This window comes from Lonchura striata, chromosome 3, assembly GCF_046129695.1.
Source record: "Lonchura striata isolate bLonStr1 chromosome 3, bLonStr1.mat, whole genome shotgun sequence".
NCBI lineage: Eukaryota > Metazoa > Chordata > Aves > Passeriformes > Estrildidae > Lonchura > Lonchura striata.
This window is the reverse complement of record NC_134605.1, coordinates 46,312,669-46,334,856: the sequence shown is the minus strand read 5'-3', so window position 1 is coordinate 46,334,856 and position 22,188 is coordinate 46,312,669. Positions and strand designations below refer to the sequence as shown.

The 22,188-nt window shown below is 34.4% G+C and overlaps 1 protein-coding gene across 6 annotated transcripts in view; it reads right to left on the bottom strand.

Moving 5' to 3' along the window:
* Positions 1-1,436: 1,436 nt before the first annotated feature.
* The window catches only part of RYR2 (ryanodine receptor 2), a 381,271-nt gene continuing 360,519 nt past the window's right edge, over positions 1,437-22,188 (bottom strand). For all 6 annotated transcript variants that reach the window (XM_021527067.3, XM_021527070.3, XM_021527068.3 and 3 more), the window contains 12 exons: positions 21,791-22,009; positions 19,613-19,743; positions 18,992-19,034; positions 17,022-17,155; positions 13,151-13,211; positions 11,708-11,854; positions 10,710-10,844; positions 8,368-8,524; positions 6,532-6,596; positions 5,684-5,784; positions 4,177-4,228; positions 1,437-2,492 (listed from right to left, as the gene is read on the bottom strand). In XM_021527067.3, the coding sequence (XP_021382742.2) occupies positions 2,397-2,492; positions 4,177-4,228; positions 5,684-5,784; positions 6,532-6,596; positions 8,368-8,524; positions 10,710-10,844; positions 11,708-11,854; positions 13,151-13,211; positions 17,022-17,155; positions 18,992-19,034; positions 19,613-19,743; positions 21,791-22,009 (1,341 nt within the window). In that variant the 3' untranslated portion in view covers positions 1,437-2,396. The remainder of the gene's footprint in view (positions 2,493-4,176; positions 4,229-5,683; positions 5,785-6,531; positions 6,597-8,367; positions 8,525-10,709; positions 10,845-11,707; positions 11,855-13,150; positions 13,212-17,021; positions 17,156-18,991; positions 19,035-19,612; positions 19,744-21,790; positions 22,010-22,188) is intronic.

Below are 22,188 nucleotides of genomic sequence, written 5' to 3'. Positions count from 1 at the left end.
TGTTGATGAAGCTACTAAAGGCGTGAACTGTCTGTATTGGTTGACTGTTTAAACACAAAAATTTAAAGAAGTTGTATTTGGAACTGCTGTAGGAAGTTCAGTAATTTTCAGTAAAATGTAAAAATTTTTTTCAACTTTTCCTACAACTAAAACAAATTTAACAATATTAAATTGTATCCCACAGTGTGTATTATATAGTATGCAGACTACTTGAATAACATTATCCTGTTAAAAGTGCACAGTAGAGGGTTTTTTGTTGAATTATCTGTTAAGATAAAGGCTCTCCATGACAAACTTAGTGCATCAAACAGGAAATTATAAGTCTCTGGGACTCACAGAAAGCCTACAGCCTACAGAGGAGAATGCATAAACCAGAATCTGAAGGTCTGTCAACAACATCTTTGACTTGGAACTTGAGGTTAAAGAAACGTCACATTTATTCTGATACTTACACAAAGCCCATTTGAATTTGTTTTGAAGATAAAGGAATCTTGAAATATCCCTCAGACTCATTAACTATATATTTTTCTACAAAATGTGCAAAACAAAGATAGCCTAAGTACTTACATGTCAAACAACAACTATTGTAATGTTGTACATCCAAAAAGAAACATTACTACAACTCCCCATTTCTAAATCTTAGACACAAATCCCAGAAAGGCTCAATAAAGGTGCTTTATGGAGTTGTTCCAAATAGGAAGGAGATAGAGCTATGCTGAATGTTCCAGTCTGGGTGGGAGTGGTTTAAAAACTGAATAAAAATTGCAGTTGCTGTACCTGTCCCTTGCACTGTAATGCCCAGCCTCTGGCCTCAAATCCTGCAAAGTTGGAGAGAATTTTACCAGAACTGTGAACAGGATACCTAATTCAACAAAATTCACAGAATTGAAAGCCTGGCCTTTAAGAATACTACCTTAACATTTTTAAGTGATTATTCCCTTAATTGTAATTTTTTTTTTTTTTAGTTATAACTGAATATTGATACAGATTTTTTTTTTTTTTTAATGACAAAAAATGTGACCTGTAAAGAAATGTGGGAAAGCAACAGAACAGGAAGAAGTCCAGCAGAAAAGACAAAAAACAGTACCTAAACCTTTCATTAAGGAAAGAGTAGCTTAATCCTTGTTTGAAATGGTTGAAATTAATTTAGGGATTGATAAAAAGACTCTACGATAAAGACTTCAAATGCTACCAAAACCAGCTTATTTCCATTCTGAATGTCTCTTTTTATTTGTAAAGATTGGCATTACAATTGAAAAGGACTCAAAATGGAGTAATGTACACATCATTGGTGTTTTGTGATGCAACTGATGGAGTCCCTGAATGGATATTGCTTCAGCTTTGCTTTTAAAAAATAATTTAACAAGAAAATCTTCAACTCCACTATCGATCACAGGTGGCAGAAATGAATGAAAGGAAAAAAAAAGAAACCAAAATTACTCTCAAATTCATAACATATATTCATATTGTTGTTGATGACACTTGTTCCAGATGTACAATAAAGCCCACAACACTTTATTACTATGGATATAATTATTGTGAATGTTTTTTCATGTTGATCAACTTGTTTCTGAAGGTTGTTTTTGATTGCTTTAAACTTGCATAATAAACATGCAATGAAACATTTCTGGTTAAAGTGTTTTTTGCAGCTGTCTTGTATTCATACAAAGATTTCATAAAGTAGCAGTGTTGTATCAGAGCATTACCAAAATAAAAGCAAAAAGCTAAAGAGTAAGGTAAATGTGAAATCAACTTGATGAGAATAACCTAATCTTGTCCTGAGACACTCCACTCTTATTAAAAAGATGTGCACAATCAAATCCCTTCCTCCCAAACCCACCAAAACAACAAAATAAATATTAAATTGGAAGGGAAGACATAAAGAAAAAAAAAATGTCATCATGCACTCATCTTCTGCATAGCTCAACCCACATATAGTAAGGCACTATTTCCCCACAACTTAGTGTCCACAACAATCTTTTACGGTGCTCTGTGAACTATATATAGTTCCTTCCAGGATGATGAAATAAACAGACCAAATGAGTGTTGCTACCATGTCACCCCATGTGTGATCTTTTAGACAAGGGTATAATCTGGCAGTTTCAAAAATCAGCTGTCTCAAGTCTCTACTTGTGTGTGCGTGTTATGTATAGGGATATCTTTTGTCTGTGCAAGTGGTTGGTTTGGTTCCAAAGTTGCTGTTATTTTTCATTGTTCTTTACTCCAGTGTTCTCAAAGCAAATACACAAGAAAATAAAAGTGCAGTAGGGTCATTAAAAACAGAGCTTTGGTGCTCCAAAATGCACACAGCTTTGGGGATTTAAGAAATCTTTTAGACATTCCAAAAAGAGCTGGGAAATATATGGACATTTATGTCCAGAAATCCTCATTTTTGCTTAGTTGAGCTGGTCTTCATATTGTTTTCGGAAGCAATCACCAGCAGGGAAAAACTCCCAGCACCGTTCTTGATACATTTTCCATACATATGATTCCTGAAAGAAACACAGTTTAAATTATTTAACTTTATTTAATGAGAAATCATCAACCACTACTTTTTTTTCTCTTTTATTTATATATCACTTCACTTTTTTTTTATTCTGTGCATGCAAGGTTGTTGAACATCAATCTGAAAAGCCATGTTAATGACTTTGATTTATTTAGAATAGCTTTTAGGTTTTTGTCACCTGGTCAAAAAGCACTATAGAAATGCACAGAAGAGAACCAGGTAGTTTAGTTCTTTTTGCACATCAAGGGGCACTGTAAAGCTCAATTAAAGCTGGCCACAAGAGAGATAGCAAGGTAAGCAGAATATTTTCTGTCATAGAAATTTGATTGAATTTCTGCATCAGTCATTTCAAAATATGTCTAGAAAAAATACATAAATGAAAATGACCTGTACAGTCAGTATTTTCTGAGTCAGTGGCATTTGGTATTTCTTCTTTTCTGATTATTTGTTTGGGTAGGGTTCTGTCTTGAGACATTCCAAAGAATAGTAAAGAATATGTCAGTTTATTTCTATTTTAATCTTACCACTTAAATGTGGTTTTGATTATGAAAATTTCATGGTAGAAATAACATATGTTACACCAGTTACAGAACCATAGAATTATTTAGGTTAGAAAAGACCTTTTAGATCATTGGATCCAACCATAAATTAGCACCAAGTTTATCACTGAAGCATGTTCCTAGAAACTATGTAGTAAGAAATACTCTCCATTTTCAAACTATCACCTGTCACTATCACAGTATCAAAACTGAATAGTTAGTAGCTATCTGTCTTCAGGGAATACAATAGGATGCACTGCCAAGAAAACAGAAAGTGCATATAAAAAAGACTTTCAAAAATCTCAGTTAGTTAGTATGAAATTCTCAAATGACAAACAGATGTTCAAAAATAGCAAAGCAAACACATAAAATCTTGTACTGGACAAGGCTGAGATTTATGCAAAGAAGATGATTACAGCACATATGTCAGAGTTCAGAAAGAGTAAGCTATATAGCTTTATAGCAAATCATCCTTCTGACCCAAGTAGGGTTATATATATGATACTTTTCAGTTCTTTTGTGTTTTGATTTGCAACACAGGAACATTTGCCTAGTCAGCTAAAGGCTATCACTAGGAATGAAAAAGACTGTAAAGGTCATATATTTCTTAGTGACTTTTAATATACTTAAAGGAAGTTGAAGAGAGCACCAGAAGTTTGAAAGAGCAGAGAAGAACACAGTAGAAACCTCCAGAGAAAAGTTCACATATTTTTCATTTTAAATATATGCACAAGTTCTTTCATATGGACTTATTCAGGAATGTAGACATAGAAGATTATATGCAGATTATAGTAATAAAAAACAAAGGCTATTAAAAAAAATCAAAAGGGAGAAATTAAGCTTTCACAGAATACCTCAATATTCTGTTTCTCATTTTTGTTAATAGTATGTACTTATATTTTGTGGAAATAACAATTTAAAAATAACAGGTTCAGATACCAAAAAAGGAATAGAAAGTGCTTCAGAATTAACCCTAACATGAAGCAACTAAAATCTTCAGAATTGCTTAGAAGAGTGAAAGTTATGTTCCACACCATACAGGGTCTATCCATCAGAAAAATCTTAGTTTTTCCAAGCGTGAATGATTTTTATTTTAGAATCAGCTGACATTAATAGAGTTGTTCAACCTACCTGTCCTGTATGCTCGGTTTCATCTTTGTTAATAAGATACATCAGAAAAAACCTACAAGCAAAGAAACAGCTATTATGAATAGAGTGGAAACATTAGGCAAACCACAAGGAGATGGATATTCTTTAGAATGTACAGTGATAATGCTGTTCATGGACTTACAAGTTCCAGATTTTTATCTATGATAATATTCTTAGACAGATTAAACACTTTCCTGACACTGTTGACATTCATTGTTCAATGAGTTGTATATTAAAATGCATGATAATCAGTTTGACTTACTGTAGTTAGCAACTCAGTTAAAATGAAGATTTGCTAAGCTTTCTAATCTGAAATTTACAACACACAACATTTTCTTGCCCATGAAAACCCACTTGGAAGCAGACAGAAAATGGACATTGGAAATTTCATTTTTTCCTCTTCCCACACTGAATAAAAAATGCTGAGGATATCTAAGACATTTCTGTTGCTGGAATTACAGGTTTGGGATATTTTAGTAGTGTATCTAAGATCAACATGAGCAGAAAAGAACATGTAATTTTTGAAAAAAACATTAGTCTTGAGGGTTTGAGCTGACATTCACTGGGTTATAATTTCAAAATTTCACTCCTAAGAGACATTCTCTCCAAATATGTGTAAAAACATAAAATACGGTCATGCACAAAAAGAAAAAAATCCTTAGGCTGTGGCATTTTAAAGCAAGTATGCTATAGTATGCTATTTGTTCAGTATTTATTAAGTAGGAATAAAATCCCATACGACAGTGCTTCCAATGTATTGTGTTTGTACAATCTGTTTTTCAGGTGGAAGGCTTTTATAGCCATGCTTGACTTTGCAATCTCATTATTTTGTGCATATACAATGCCAGTTTAAAAACACAAAGACACAATCCATCCTCTGCTTCATACTGATAGCACTAGTATGAAATACTCTGGCACTGGATTTTCATACATGAGAGGAATGGTATGATACAGTGGTTGTAGACCTGATAATTGGCTTTATTTAGTTTAGTGGTCACTGGTTCTCTGCTTGGATTTTCCAAGGTGGACCTGATGCCCTTGGTTGATCCCTCTTGTCTCTAGCTCCCCCTTTACAGTTCCCCAACCTCCCTTTGTCCCTGGTTCTCTTGGTCAGCCTCAGCACAAAATATTTTTTTTTCAATGTAAGTTTTTTGTTCTCTCTTTCCATCAGTCTCCAGGCCAGGTCATATTGCTTCTCTATACCTTATACATCTCATTCAGTTTTACAATTTATGTGGCCTCTGCACCACAGACCAAGTTCATTTCTACCTGCAACCTCATACAAATTTATTGTGCCAAAACCAAGCTGGAAAGCAGGATATGAGACTTAATTAATTAATTCATTGCTGTCACTGCCCCAGAATAATACATTCAGAAAGTACAAGTGCACATCAAAGCTGACTATTACTTAAGCAAATGAGGTAACCAGGTACCTGTGAAGGCTGCAAGGATCATGAGTTAGTGAGGAGTGCATTTTTAGTGTACTCACAAATAATTGGCCAAGTTGTGCTCCTGTAGTGTGTGTGTTTCAAAGCCGTGAGGCACTGTATCAAAGTAGTCATTTCCTATTCCACAGATAAAGCACTTAGTCTAGAAGAAAGAATACAGAGCTCTTCAACACTACATATAACACCTGCCCTCCTTTCAGAGAAGGCAAAAAAAGTAATTTTCTTGAAAACGGCAATACATCATATATAAGATTCACTGAACAAAAAGGCTTTTCTTTTAATGATTCAAATTGGATATCTCAGTAAAAACACTTGAATAGAAGCTTAGCTACCATCAGAACAGCTTCTTACTGTTTTAAAAAAGAAATCTTTTCCAGCTCTAAGTGAACAGATATCAGGAGACAGATACAAAATGATCACAGCAGACTTTTTTTAATGTTAAGCAGCACTTACTGTGACAAATGGCAATATTTACGTCAATCCTTGTCCTGCTGAAACCAAATATGCTCCGAGTTCACATTACAAAGTGAAGCTGGTTTGCAACACTTTCCTGACTTCTTACATATATACTTCAATGACAGAATAGAAAGCCACAAAGTACAAGATACTTTCACACATATATTAATTAAAGAAATTACATCTGAGATGAAATGTAACATGACTGTTAACACCCTGCGTTAGAACCCTCTGGTTTGAAGATCCAAAATACTTAAATTAGCCACAGACATACAATTCATTACAATTCACGTTGTATGGTATCAGACCATGTACAGGATTGTATTCTTCTCCTGGTTTGAAAAACTATCCACTAGCTAAATTGTATTTTTACTGAAAACACACACTCATGAAATCTGAGAATAGGTGTGGTTCAGCGACTGAATGTTCTTACCTCCATGTCTTCTTTAACTTGCTCTTGCTGATCTCTTAACTCACCAAAAGCATCAATAATTAAACCTAGGGTTTAAGTTAAAATGATAATTAATGTTCAATAACAACTGTGACAAAGAATATCTGGAAATCCAGGGAAAACATAATTCTGATAAAGAATATTAAATTAGAATCTTCTGCAGAAATAATAGAAACCAATATACATTTGAAAGGCAACAAAACCATGAAGAAAAAAGAGCAAGCTAAAGAAACACCAGTAACATGTCTGGCAGTACTATTTTGAATTATAATACGGGACAAGCAGACTTCTGTTTTATTCCCAGTGCTATAATCTTGATTTAGTACATTAATATATACACAGGTTTACAGTGATAAGGGCCCTACTAAAGAAAAAATAACAGTGTACATTTAACAGAGATGAGATATTTATTGCATGGCAGATGCGGAGAGGCCCAGAGCTCCATGCATCCTCTCTCAAGATGGTTGTGATGTAGAACAGGTTTCCACTATTGGAGCTCTGACAGAAGTAAGGGGTCATTTGAGGGAGATACAGAAAGAAGAAAAAGAATCATAGGCTCTATGGCTCACACTGCAAACTGCTTATAACCTTCCCTTCACTTACTCCAATACAAATAAAGACTAACTCCACAATGACTATTGACACTCCTGTAACCAAATCTGGACAGTTGAGGACTCTATTCTTCAGCCACTCACAAAATGAAGACATGAACCTCATGAGATATGCCCACTCAGGGTATAAAAAAATTTCCACCCTCCCCAAGCCCTTTAAAAAACCCCTGTTGCTTGAGTAAGAGTAATTTACCAGAAGCTGAAAGTTGCTTCTTGAATTTCCTTGTAGTGGGGGAGAAAGCACCCTTACTGCTGTCAAAATTATCCCAAGGTAGCTATCAGCTGACAGAAAACAATGAGCTATCAGTATTTATGACATCAAGTGAACCCAGCAAAACTGCTTATCAAATTTTCCAAAATTGAGACTACACTTCTGTTAACTTGTGCAAACTTTCATAAAAAATGACCTTTAGGGCACTCTTGACAATATTTTAAAGGTATAGTATGAAAAGAAACAGGGGTTTAAGTACTTCAGGTGATATCAATAAACATAATTCATGTAAACATAATAAAAAAAAAATCCTTGACATGCCAAAATAAGGTACCCACTATCCAGAATACAACAGTGAGAAACACTATCAGTCAAATAGTTTCACTGAAATTCCAAGGCTAACTAATGGCAGCTAACTTTCCACTGTCATTAACCAGGCTATACTAAAGCTGTTTCATATCAAGCACTTTTTTACTCTTATACACTGTTCAAATAAGGAAGCATCACACAAAACAGCAATTTTATGTAAGAAAATATTTAACCTCTTAAAGCTATGGTCCAATTTTCACACCACTATTACCAATCTGAAGATCTACCAGATAGTGAAGAACTTACGATGCTGGCAGAGGGAATACTGACAGCAGCACTGATTTTGTCCATGAAAGCTCATGTAGGATGCGTTACATTGAAGGACAATTTTAAGTTGTGCCACAAGATTTCTATAGGAGGCTTTTAGAAAGGGCAGTGACAAGACAGAAACTGCAGTGACATCAGTATTCTTTTGTTTCTATTGATCCAGTTAGAGCCTGCTGATTTTACAGAGACCCAGAAGAGCAGTACATGAGAGTCAGCTGGGTGCGATTTTCTATATACACCTATCCTTTGTGATCTGCCCTGCTGTTCTGTCTGAATCTTAGGTTTGTGATTACCACAGCACTGAGATCTTTGTACTGCTAAATAATGCTTTCAGTCCCACTATGGATTACAAAAGCATACCTTGGATAATTGCAAGCAGGATGACAATCACAAAGAAGAAGAAAGTGATGTCAAAGATAATCCGATAGATTTCATATTCGTCTCCTGCTGGATCTTCTATTTCATCACCAATGCCTCCTCCTGCACGTACTCCAACATACATATGAAACATGTAGCACTAGAAAAAAACAAACCAAAGGGATACAAATGTTGTTTGCTGCTAAAAGCAAAAATACCCAGTGTCACAAATTCAGTAATTGGTAGAACTGGTCTACGGTCTAGGAATTATGACACATCAAGCAATTTTCTTGGCTTTCTCTCCTTTGAGATTATGCATATTTCTTATAGAGGGAAATGCTACTGTGCAGCTGAAGCTGCAGTATTTCATGTTCTATCAGTTCAATAAGACCAAAAGTTCAACTACCAGAAGCTCAGCAGCAACCCATGATTCATGTAAAATCATTTCAGCAGTGTAAATAGGAAATATCATCACCACCACAGCCATCTCCTTTTCCAATTTCCCAGCTCAAAAGTAAATGATTTTCCCTGTTTTTAGTGTTTCAAATTCAAATTTAAAAATAACCAACCCTCCTCCTCTAGCCAAAATAAAACAAACAAAAAAACCCCTACAAACAAGCAAAACATCTTTGTGAATACTTGTGCAGAGAACAGGCTAATTATTGAAAATATTTGAGAATAATACTGTGAAACTATGATACGAAAGGTGGTATATATCAGAACAGTTGCCTGGGATGATGACAATACAAAATTTCCAGTTTTATCATGTTACAATTTAATAGAATATTATGGTATCACTCTCTAGAGGTCTAGAGCATGCAATTGTTTTTTTTCTTTAAACACCTTTGCAAACTACAGGTCAAGGGTTCTCACCCTCTATCAAAAAAGAGTGACGACAACCACTAACTTCTAAAGCCTCACTATACAAAAAAATCCATTCTTCTAATCCTATACCACACTGTCTCCAAAATCCCTTCTGTGAAAAATTTATATAGTACCATATAATGATGAGTAACCCTTGCCTGAAAAATCTGACAATTTCTAAAGATAAATCCCATTTCAAGACTTAATGTTTTTACAAGACACAACCCTGATTTTACAGCATACCACATTATTCTAACTCATTCCCATACAATATTATAGCCTTGTGGTATGAGTATGTTCAGAGAATTACAGAGCAAGTCAGATCACATCACTTCATGAGATCTCTGCTCCAAGCAGGGCCCACTACAACCTCAGAAAAAATTGTTTTAGGCTTTATCCAAGTTGGTTCACTACAACTTCCTAAGGATGGAAGCTGCAACTACCTCTCTGAGCAATGTGATCTATTTGACTCCCCTCAGTCAGAACACATTTTTCCACTTTATGTCCACACTCTCCTGCCATGTACTTCCTTTTAGGACTTGGATTTGTCTTCCCAATAATCTTTCTGCAGACTCTGTTAACTCCTCACACACCCTCAACCTTGAGACTTTCTCTTCTCTAAGCCAAACAAGTCCAGTTCCCTCACCTCTCTTCCTACAGCAAGTGCTCCAGCACCTGACAATTTAACAGCCCTTCACTGATTCATGTTCCAGTTTATCTGGTTTTGGTGTGCTGAATGTCCCAAACCAGACAAAAATATAGACATACTATTCTGCTTCAAAAGTTTATCTGTTTATTTGACTTTTCAATGTTGTTGACTCCCTGGAAGAGATTCATGTTGCACAGCACACTGAAATACATTTAACTGTTACACATTATTGTTTTTTGAGTGATATTAAGGGCAATGCATCTTGAAAATTGTGGTTTAAGCTGTACCTACCACCCATAGCTCCAAAGCCTGGCATTGTCTTAATTAGTACAAAATAATTTAAGGCAGCTCTGAACACAGTAGCTACTGAACTGTCTATTAAAGATAACTATGGCAATTCATGCTAAGAGAAACTGATAGATTTCAAAGCTTAAACAGGAGTTTAAGTATTCGCATTACTTACGAAAATTCTTGCCTATAACTGACCCTCCTCCTGAATGACCTGTCGAATTTCAAGATTCAGAAGTGCTGCCCTTTAGCCAGCTCAACTTCATAGCTTGTAGTTGTTTTGAGCTTTTTGAACAGCTATAGCAAAGTATAGTACCACGTTTCTTCTACTCCCTTATTGAAGAGTTTTTTGAGCATACACAAGATCTATTTGTTGAGGATGTTCATCATATCTGTTCCTTTATTTTCAACTGCAATCTTTCCTGCCTGCTGACTAATGACATGACTGTATGAATACCAATTAGCAAGAAGGTCAGAACAAAACCACGAAAGGCTGAGAAAAAAAAATAACCAACTAAAAACCAGAAAGCAAAAAAAGACTTACTGTTAGCATATCATCACATTTCATGTCTGGCATGTCACCGTCTTCACTCTTGTTGTAGAACTTGCGGAAAAAATTGAATGCCACTACGGTATACAAGTATACCACTACTGCCAGTAATCCCACTGTTAGGACAAGCTGGAAGACAAAATTACAGAATGGGCATAACACCACAACACCACTATGGAATTGTGATTTATCTTTTCTTTAAAAAAAAAAAAAAAAAGAAACTAACAATAAACTGTATGTAGTAGTAGCAGGAAAACTTTTACTCTTTATATATTTTTGTAATCCAGAGTAATACATCTGCATATTCTCATGCAAAGATTGTGTATTTCCTTTTTTTTTTTTTTTTATCAAACAATTACAAAGACAAATTACACAGAAACATAATTACAAAGACAAATCTTATGGATAGATACACAAAGAAACAATGATTAGAATCCCCAAAATCAGATGAAGATCTGAAAATTCACTACCTAATAGTAATAATCACCTAAATACATAATTAATTGAAATACAGTTATCTACTAATTTTATAAGAAAGCAACTTTTTTTTTACATGTATGAAATTACATATAAAAATAACCCTGTTCCTAATAGTTCAATATCTCAGAAAAGCAGCAACAAGTACTCCACTGCTCAACTGCAGCATTATTCAGATTTTGCTCTGAGCTTAATGGAAAGCAGCTGGGAGGGAGCTTCAGTATCGTGTAAATTGATATTTCACTTGTGTGGCTCCCAGATCTAAAAAGTTCCTTATAAATAATTCCCCCCTTAATTCACAGGTAATTTGCTAAAAATTCAGGAATATTTTCAGAAGGGAGAACACTTTTGCTTACAAATCCCATTATCTAGCTTCATCATCAACTCAATTTCTAGAGCTCATGATGAAAGAACATTTCTGCTCTCAACCTGCAGAGCCTCTGACTCAAGTAATGATGTGATCTTTCCTGTGCACTTCCTAAGTAAAAAAACTGAAAAGAGATGACAGTCGATACCTGTTTGCCATTGTGGGTAACTGATGACAGGATAGTTCGCAACGTCTTGAATCCCATTGCAATGTCCAGGAGATGAGCAGCAAAGAAAAAATTGTTGTAATGGCCAAGGACCGACATGGTCATGTACCACGCTAGGTAAAGGAAAGACTAACAGGAAAAAAAAAAGTACATTCAAAATAGAATTTCTGGCTTTTATCTATAACTTAATTCAAGACAATAAGAAACTTCTCAATTATGCCTTTCTTTAAATAGAAAACAGCTATTTTTGAACAGAGAATTTTCTAGATATTGTTGAGAATTTTCTATTAATGCAATAACATTAAATCTTCAAATACAAAGTCAACAAGACATGGGCAAAATCAAGAAATTCAGAATTTATACTACAAAAACAAATTTTGAAATTCTTAAACCCTTATTTGTTAATGTTGCTACAGAAAAAAAAAAGAATTTCTGATTTAAATTACTTTAAAAATAATTTCTAAATAATTACGTTAAAATATTAATGCCCAAAGATAGTTAATGACAATTACAAAACTGTTCAGGCAATAAAAGGAATTTTATAATTTGAGCTACTAAAGCTCCTATATAAACACATAAGTATTATTTAAGTAACCATGAATGTTAATTTCATCTGATCCTCTATCAGTTAATTTTTATTGAACTTAAAGACAAGTATTTATAGGAGAAATTATTCTCCCTCCTTAAAAAAATACTAGTCCCAAACAAACACTGTTTACAGATCATGCTGGCTCTAGACATGGAGGCTTACTGTTTCCACTTTTCCTGAGTACCTTCAGATTACACTTTCATTTTCCATCTGTCTTAGTTCCAAAATAATTTTTCCCCAACCATTTTTCTTACCAATAAGTTAAGTGACTAGGCAAACAAATAATCAAATAATTGTAAAATCATATGACTGAAACTTCATTTTAACATTCTTGTTTATCTCTCCTTGGTTTTTTGTTTTTGTTTTTTTTTTGCTTTTAAAGACTCCCTTTTTCAAATTATTTAAATAATTTGTATCATTCTGTGGCACATCTTACTATTGGTTTCAGTGATACAAATTTAGTAATTCAATATATATTAACTATATTGATCTGACTCTGCTCCAGGAATATTCAAGCATTCGTAGTATTTCTGAACAGCAGGAAAAATGGCAATTAGCATTTATACAGTCAGTTTTCTAATTCTATAGCACAGTGCTTTCTTATTGCTTCTAATAAAGCATAACAGAAATAGGGCAGGAATTGACTGAGGTTCTATTAACTATTACCAATGTAACTGTGAAAATATTTTGACAATGTCTCTTTAAGCTTTCAAAATTTTCTTCCTGTAGTAAAATAAATACAATCAAGAGTATTTCACACCTCTCATTGAAGCACTTTGCATTAACAAATTTTATAACATGAACATATAGATATATGTACAAACTGAGAAACTTACATTATCGGTGAAAACAACTCCTAATTTCCACATCTGATACTTAACATCAATGGAATTTAGCCTGTAAAAATAAAAATTAAAAAAAGCATTTTATAGCAAAACGCAAGTGGAAAACATTAAATACAATCTGTAGAAAGTGCATTGTCACATAACAGAATAAAACAGCTGATCAATTTCTTCAAAAGCTGAAATACATTAGAACCTTGTTCTAATTCAGGCTTTTACTCTGGAATGAATCTGTCCAAAAAAAAAAAAAAAAAAGCAAAAATTAAATTCATAGGTACTATTTTGAAGTCATCAGACCTAATGCTGATTGATTTCGAAAATGCTATCATGCAGAAAGTGAAATAAGCTGTCTTTAAAATCCATGGAGAAAAAAAATATTTTATTTTATTTTTAATGCAACCCACCCAAGCTTGAAGTAGCAAGTCAAAAAAGGTAACTGAATTTGCACCCTAAAATGCCAATTCTTTACCTTAGTTATTAATAGCATACCTTGAGTGACACAATTGGATGGCATTAAAGACAGACAAATTTAGATCAGATGAATCTGAGAGCTTGTTCAGAAAATGGACCCATATTTCTAAGGATATAAGGCAATTCATTAATGAAAATATGATAGTTCTTACAGTTAATGAGTTTTGATATAGGTACTTAGGAAAATCTTCTATTAATGTTACTTTTTTAAAAATAGAAAGCATCCCATCAGATAAAAAACATTCTTTATTGTCAAGTCGGTAGAACATATCCTTTTTATTACATTGTGTCAAAATTTTGTGCCAGACACTGAACAACATTATCAGGTAATACTTCACTGAGAATGGTGCCACTTGACCATTACAAAAAAAGAGCATTGAACCAAAACAAAACAATGAGTTATAATGTGTCCGACAGCTTTCTGTGTGTTTTGAAGACAGAGCACAAAACAGATTTTTTTGAGGTATCCTGCACACAGCCTCTGCAAGGACCCACTAGGCTTGAGATTCCCAAGTAAATAATCAAAAAATGAGATATTTTACATTAGCATCCATAAGGGGAAAGGTTTGAAACTGAGATTCCTATATGTGCATCAAAGAAACAGGCTGGGAATTTGGACATTAGCAGTGACTGTGCCTGCCTCTCAACCACAACAGCTGAAGTCCCTACCCACGTGCAGATACACACTTCTACTCAGACAAACAGGCACATCCACACTTTTGTAAGTCCTGTAGTGTCATCATAGCAAGTACAAATCTTGAGACTTCAGGTGTAAAAACTACTGCAAATAAAATTCCTTACTTTTTCACTAGCCATTATGGGCAAGAGATATACTGCCACTTGAGGAAAAAGACTACTAGTTTTCCAGGAACAATCCTATTCTCTGAGATACCACATTACTAAAGAGGTAGTATCTCTGAGATACTACATTACTAAATTACTACATTACAAAATATTACTACATTACCCACTCCAGAATATTTTGCTGCAGAGGCTTAAGCCTTATCTGCCTCTTCTATTGACTCTGACTAAACTAATGATCACAGAAACAGCAGCAGTTAGAAAGGTAAAGGGACAGGGAAATAACAATGACATCTCTGAAAATTAACTTTCATATTTGTGTCTTCCACATTATTTTCTCAAATATACTACATCTATAATGCATCTGATTGAACACCATGCACCCAAAAGAAGAAACTAATTCAACAGAAAAATAGCACCACTGTGTCAATCTGAGTGTGCAAAATGTAACTGTCTTTACTGTCTAATATACAGGAAAGTTCCAACTGCATCATCTTTCTAAGTTGGTAATAGTTAAATAATACTGCAACATATTTAAATCATTATTTAAATAATAAATATTTATACATTTAAATAAATACAAATGAAAAATATTCAAGACTGCATTGATGAGCTGGATGACTCTTCAAGAGTCAGTAAAATACAGATTTTTTTTTAATGCAGTGTATCACTGGGACAGGCAGAAGATTTTGAAGAAGCATGGTCACTGGCAAGTAGAGCGCTTTAGGTCCCTTGCAAAAAGACACATGCAAATCCCAGATTATTTTTCCAAAGGAAAGGGAGAGAAAAAAATAGGAGCTGGGGTCAAAGACACCTGTTCACTTGTACTGAAGATGAAAATGCTGCTCAGTGCAATTCCCTTCTGTGTTGTGAGACACAGCTATATGGTCTGCGCCACCTTCTCCTGGCACAGGCAGGAGGAGCTCCACCAGAGCTGCAACCTGCACCAGGTCACACCATTCTCTATTTTCATCCTAAGGCACTGCAGTAAGAGGTCAGTTCCAATGCTTTTCCCACCTCTCTCTTCACTGCATGATAAATACATGTCAAATTTGGAATTTGGAATATGTGTAAGTTTTAGTAGCTTCATTAGTATTCATTTTTGAAACTGATAAAAAGTGGATAAACATGCTTTCCTGAAGAGTATATTTCTTTTATGTGACTGGTTCTACAAATTTTTGTAATACTTTTTTATTTTCCTGTAACATATTAATCTGAGTATGAAATGATTCCTCCAGGGAGAATATGAAAGATGGATGATGTCATAATTTTTTTTATTGTATATAACATGGAGGAGATATTAAAGATGTTAAAAAAAAGCATTCTTCAGACATGATTCTTAAACTAAATATTTCATCAGCCTTCTTCAACTGCTTCATTCTGGTCTGTTTTTTCAAGATTGTTCACAGAAATATTACTTAAATGTTTCTCCCCTCATATGAGTGAGTATGAGCGCACATTTTGTTTCTCCCTTCATATGGGTATGAGCACACATTTTGTTTTTATACCAATAATAGAAGTAGTAGGTTTTTTCCTAAACTCAAGTATGGGTCCTACTGTAATCCAGCAGGAGTAAAACAGCATGGAAGAAAGCATTCCAGACAGTATTTCTGCCACAATATTAAATTTTCTTATTTCAGTTTAGTACTGAAATGACACAGAGACCTTGAGCCTTTACACTGCACCTGACTGACTGTTCAGACAGACTCCTGGTTTATTAATATCTATCTTTTATAAAGATGGATAAAAGAGTCATCCTTATAACATCAGCTCTTGCTTCAATGCACTTCTAATCTACCAGTAGTTCCAATTCCTACTTCTCATAATCCTTGCATACTCATAGATAAAATATTGCTTTTAGAGAAAGCTTTAAATAAACTCTTCAGAATCTCTGTAGCATTAAAGTTCCATCTGTTAAAATATGTTCTATCTAGTTGAATATCTTTTTTATATCATTATTTTATATAATTATCTTTTATAATGCAGAACTGGAAAAAACTTTTTTTGCAGTGTTTTATGAAATCCTATTCTACAAAGGAGAATTTACTACTCTGAAAGTCAAGGGGATTATCTTTATTTGCCTCCCAAATAATATGTAAATTAATAATTTAGGGAAAACAAATTATGCAAGGATGTGAAGATTAATCATCCAATTCCCATATTTTACTGGCCTCTAACATTTAAATTTATTTCATAATTTCTTTATAATCAGAACACACAGTGCCATTTTTGCCCATTCTTTCCAGCACAGCTGAACTGAGAACTTGAAAAGGAGATTCCAGCCAAGGTGTGATGACACTATCAAAAGAGTGGGAATGTGATATATTCAAGCTGCTGTGCACCAAAATAAATCTTCATACATAAAAAACCAGAGGAATCCTGCATGTACATTGTCTATAATTAAATAAATATATTGTATCAGTCAACATAAGAATTGATTTCTTATGCAAATATATGTAAATGGGCAACAGATGTCTTGTCTGAGTGGTAAACCTTGAATGCTTGATTTTAGCTTACAAAAAACCCCAACAAAATTCTTAAAAAATAAACTAACAAAACCCCAATAACAAACAAACTGTAGGCAAATGCTTACACAGCAGAAAAGGAGCTATCCTTCTTTGGTTTCTTCTTTTCTCGAGCATCACTAAAATCAAGAGCAGCTTTGTCCATGCCTAGTAATTCACTGATCCTGTCACGGCCATAGAATTCACCATATTTATCCATTACCTAAAGGAAGAAATAGTCAAAAATATTAATTAGTGAGGTAGATCAGCAGTTATTTGGCCTGGATCTGAAGACAAAAGGTTTAACATACAAGGAGCCTGAAAAAAAGTGCTTCATGACACTGTGATCACAAGATCTTGAACATATAGTTACGGCAAAAAATTTATTTTCAGTGAATTTAAACTAGCCCTGATCTCTTTCTAATAAAATTTAACATGTTTCATAAGTAATTTTGCTGGAAATAAATATTTACTTGCTTTCATTCTGACTGAACACACAGCTCCTTTCTAAATATTATGTCTCTTCTCATTTCAAAAAGAATAGTCAAAGAAATCCAGATTTTTCTATAACAAGATCATAACTCAGTGATTCCTCCAGGTGAGGACGTATTTTGCCAGCTTTCTAATAGGAAGCACTTTAAATATTTATTGATATTTTTTCAGATTTTTAGAGAAGCTTTTTTTGTAGCAAGCCTGAAAACAGTACTTTATTATATGGATTATTTCGTAGACTGGGGATTAAAATACAAATATATATATGAAATGACATTAATTGCAAAATAGTATATTTGAAGACAGTTAAATCATACAGTGCATTTCCTCAGCTAAAGCTAAAGTGTTACACACAACTTAAAACCATACTCCTTTCCTTTTTATTTAACCCTTCCTTGACCATCTACATTGACAGAAGCAATGTAGAATTTTATTTTCTTTCTCAAGAAAAGTAGCTCTGTGAGAGCTACTTCTTCCCCTTTGCTTAGATAGACAGGTAAAAATCTCTATATAATAACCTAAAATATAAAAAAAAATCTCCACAGCAAAATGAGTACACAATTCAAAGGAATTTTTTTGGTCAAGTTAAGACCTAAGATGGTTACAAAGCAGAAGACTAATATTAAAAAACACACATTTCCAAAAGTATCATACAAGATTTGCATTGAAGTGTGAATGAGGCATAAAACTGATCCAATAACATGCACACTCTCTTTTTCAATTGTGACCAAACACACTGAAAAGATTCTTCTTGCTGTAAGCTATTGTACAATCATTATATTTATTCTTAAGAGCAAACTGAGAAAACATTTTAAATGGCATTTTTAAGAATGCTCAAGCCTAGAGGACAGCAGTGGTGCAGGGGCAGGCAGGTACCCAAACTATGGATTCACAGTGAATGGATGCTCTGCCTGGTCCCTCCCAGGGCATCCCAGGAGAGCCTCAGACCCAAATCTGAACCATATAAAAGGACTCACTGGTAAAAGCTCTCCAGATCACCTGTCAGACTAAGAGGATTGCTGCCAAGGGATGCATACACTATACATCCCATAAACAGGATGCTATTGGATGTTACAGGGAGAAATCAAAGATGGAAAAAGGGATTGATTTAGGTAAATTGGGGAAGAAAAACCATGGGAAAATAGAGAGGTAAGATACAAAAAAGGCCAGTGCATGTATATACCTTTCAGGGTGTTATAGTTGCCTGATTATGCCCTGTGCTTAAATATCTCAATTTGTCCTGTCTTCTCATTAATTACTTTTTAACCTTCTATTGGGTGAGGGATACCATTCTTTGTGTATGGAGGTGAATACATAAATACAGACAAGATATTTTAAATAATTTGCATTATGCATACAAGCACACACAAAATTCTTCGTGTAATTTCATGAATGTACTTGAATTCCTGTTTTATACAAAATCTGTATAAAATCGTAAATATGTAAATCTACACTGAATCAAAGTTATATTTCAAAGAAGTGTAGTCCGCATTCCTCCCAGCATGAACAGAAAGACACTTTAGAATTTTATTTTAACCTCATAAATCTTTTTTAAAATAAGCCTTACCTTTCTTTTCACAAACTTGTCCCAATAGTTATTTGGAAAAGACCTGGAAAACATAGATAAACAAGATGACATTTTAGACAAATATATTTCCATTCTGTTTCTAGGAGTCTCTATGTGGTGTCTACACCAGTCAGTCACCGTGAACATTCTGGAGTGAAAGCTGCCAAATGGTGTTCAGCCTACCACGTAAAGGTGAGAAGCACAGTGGAGCCAATGCCTGCAGACAGGATTCTAGAGCAGCTACATCCCACACACAGCCCCACCAGGCAGAGAAACAGAACTTTAAATATGTGATGCAAAGCACAGCTCACTCCTGAACTGATAGCAATGCACAACCATCATCACTGTCCTTGCCAAAACAAACCCATCCCCCTTCTTTGTTCTTTTATGAAGAGAAGTAATTTTAAGGCAAAAATTTGGGAATGCATAAGATTAAATAGTAATAGCAAAAATGATAGTAAACATTAACCTTGCATGTGCCTGAAAATTTTGTATATCCTTGCTAGAGGGATGTCTCTAATAATTGTTTATTTCAGACGATGAATGATAAGCATGTAACTGGGGAAACAGAAGAGCAATTACTTACAGGGCTATAATGAGACAGAGGAAGTAAAAACTCACTGTGTGTTGATTACAAGTCTATCCCACTGTCCCTTAATATCATCTTCTGATGGCTGTTCAGTTATATATAGCCCATCAAATTCCAATTTCCTTGCTACTTCCTTTTCTCTCTTAAAAATAACCAGTGGAACCTGCAGTTGAAAGAAAATACAGGAACTATGTAAAATGCACTGATATGTCTGCAAACTTTAAGAAAAGCTGGTTGCTATGAAGAAATAAGTATCAAAACTGAAGAATGCAAAAGTAGTACTTGAAAAAATTAAAAGATTTAACAATTCCCTTGAACACCGAAAAGGTATTAATGCACTGGGGTCAGGTCATTCAGAATCATTAAACTACAGCATAGCGAACAGTTGTAAAAAGATGGCCAAAACACCTGAAGAGCAATCCTTCAAATAAAAACAGTTTTTCAGTGCAATCATAGGATTAGAGGTAGTCAAGTGAAAGTGGGCTAATTTTTTTTAATCCTTTGACATTCTATTTCCAAACATTATTTTGGGATGACACGTTTTTATTTCATTTTGATACCCAGAGATGTTAGAGGCTCCTTCTATTTGTTAAAGAATTTTTGAGGTTTCACAGTGGGAAACAAAGTGTTTTGCTGCAGAGAGCAAAGACTGTAAGTAACAAAAAAAGGCTTGTCAGCAGCTGAGACACTGAGCCAGGCTCTACCTACAGCTCTCTTTCACCAGCTGGATAACTTCAAAAGTACATTTCAAGAAGGCAGATGTAAATAGTGATGCTAGTTGACCGGATTTTTCTAGGAAACTCTACTCTTTCCTGTAACTATTACACAGATTCCAAAATTCACCCACCTTGCTGACTATAATAATAGTCAAGATTATTACCATTTCAGTATACTCATGACATGAGTATACTGAAATAGTAATAATAAAAAAACAGACTACTCAAGCAATATGCTGATTACAATAGATACAATAAAAAAAAGTTCCAACATGATTTTCAGACAGCTAAATAAAAAAAAAAATGTATGGGATATGCTAAGCAATATTTAGAAGCAAACTGATCACACACATGCCTGCAGTTTAGAATAATTTGGACTTAAAAATCTCCAAAATAGAGACTGAAATGATATTTGGACCGTATTTTTGTTTCAGAATTGGAAAGAAGGCAATTAAGATAAATATTGATAACAAAGTTTTTCCCTTTTTAGTCAGAGAATAAAAGTTTAAAAAATATATCATAAAAACTCATAGTAGAAACAAACAAAAAAGTATGAGGTGTGAGAAGAAAACATCTCAAAAACCAGAAACCTAAGCTTTCATGCTGCATGGCAACCAATGCAACAAAAAAATGGTTTAGTATCTATTGAACTGTAGGAATACTTAAAGCAAAGATAAAAATCAACGCTAAAAGTAGTAACATGATGAACATTTCCTTGAGCCACAAAAGCAGATCATGTCTTTTAGCACAGAACAAATTAGTAGCCCTTGAAAGAGGAAAAGAACCACATAAGACCTTAATAGAGATATAAGGACAAATAAGAAGCTGGGTCATATCAAGGGTCCATTTAATTCAGCACTATCCTGCGCTTTGACTTACAGCTTTTGCCCTGGATATGTGTAAAAATGGGGGAGATACATGTCAGATAAACTGCTCCCAGGTCCAGAGATTTATGAAATTTGGTTTTCTTAAACCAGAATTAGCATTTTGCCAACAGAAGTGGCATCTTTAATTTTCACATCCCTCACAGAGATCTTCTCCAAGATATTCCTTTAAAAGATGCCAAAACACTACCAGCAGAGTGTGTTTGTATGAACAGGATGCATTTTATAGAATCACAATATGCAGCAGCAGTAGTCCAAAATGCTGCATTCTTTTCAAATTACCTAATTGATAGACTACTAACTGACAGACTAGTAATCTAAAACTGTAATCTGAGTCATGTGCATTCACAACTTGTCTTTGTCAGTCACAAGCAGCTTCTGAAGCAGGTTACTACTGTAACTTTCTGACTGACAGCAGATCAGACTCTGGCCTACAGCCTCCTGAACAGATATATCACCCAACACACACTTTCTGTGTACATTACACTAACAAAACAGACTTCTTTACACAATGCCCCAACCTGCTTAAGCAGGTTGACTTTGTTCTAAGTTACACTGCTAGACAGATAAAGTTTAGACCTAGAAAAAAGAGTAAATTTTTTTTGCTTACTTTCAAACAATAATACCCTATGATGCAGAAGAATGAGATGACTGTGTGTAGGATGGCCAAAATCCTCAATGTGGGCTCCATGTAGCCACTGCTTTCTTCCAGGACATAATGCACTGCAATGACCCTCTCATCATCACTTTCCAGGATGTTCAACTTGGTACTTTCACCATCAGATACTACAGGAAGCTCCTTTTCTTCTGTCACAGCAGATGTGGAGACCTGTTTAAAACACTTAATATTGCAACTGTACTCCTTTGACAGGAGCCTTACAGTATTATAAGCTAAGTTGCTGAGCTGAAAAAAATTATACCAAAGACAATATAAAGAATTTTTTTTTGCATAAAAATGTCCACAAAGAATACCTCAGCAAGATCTTTCCATCTTGTTACATCAGTCCA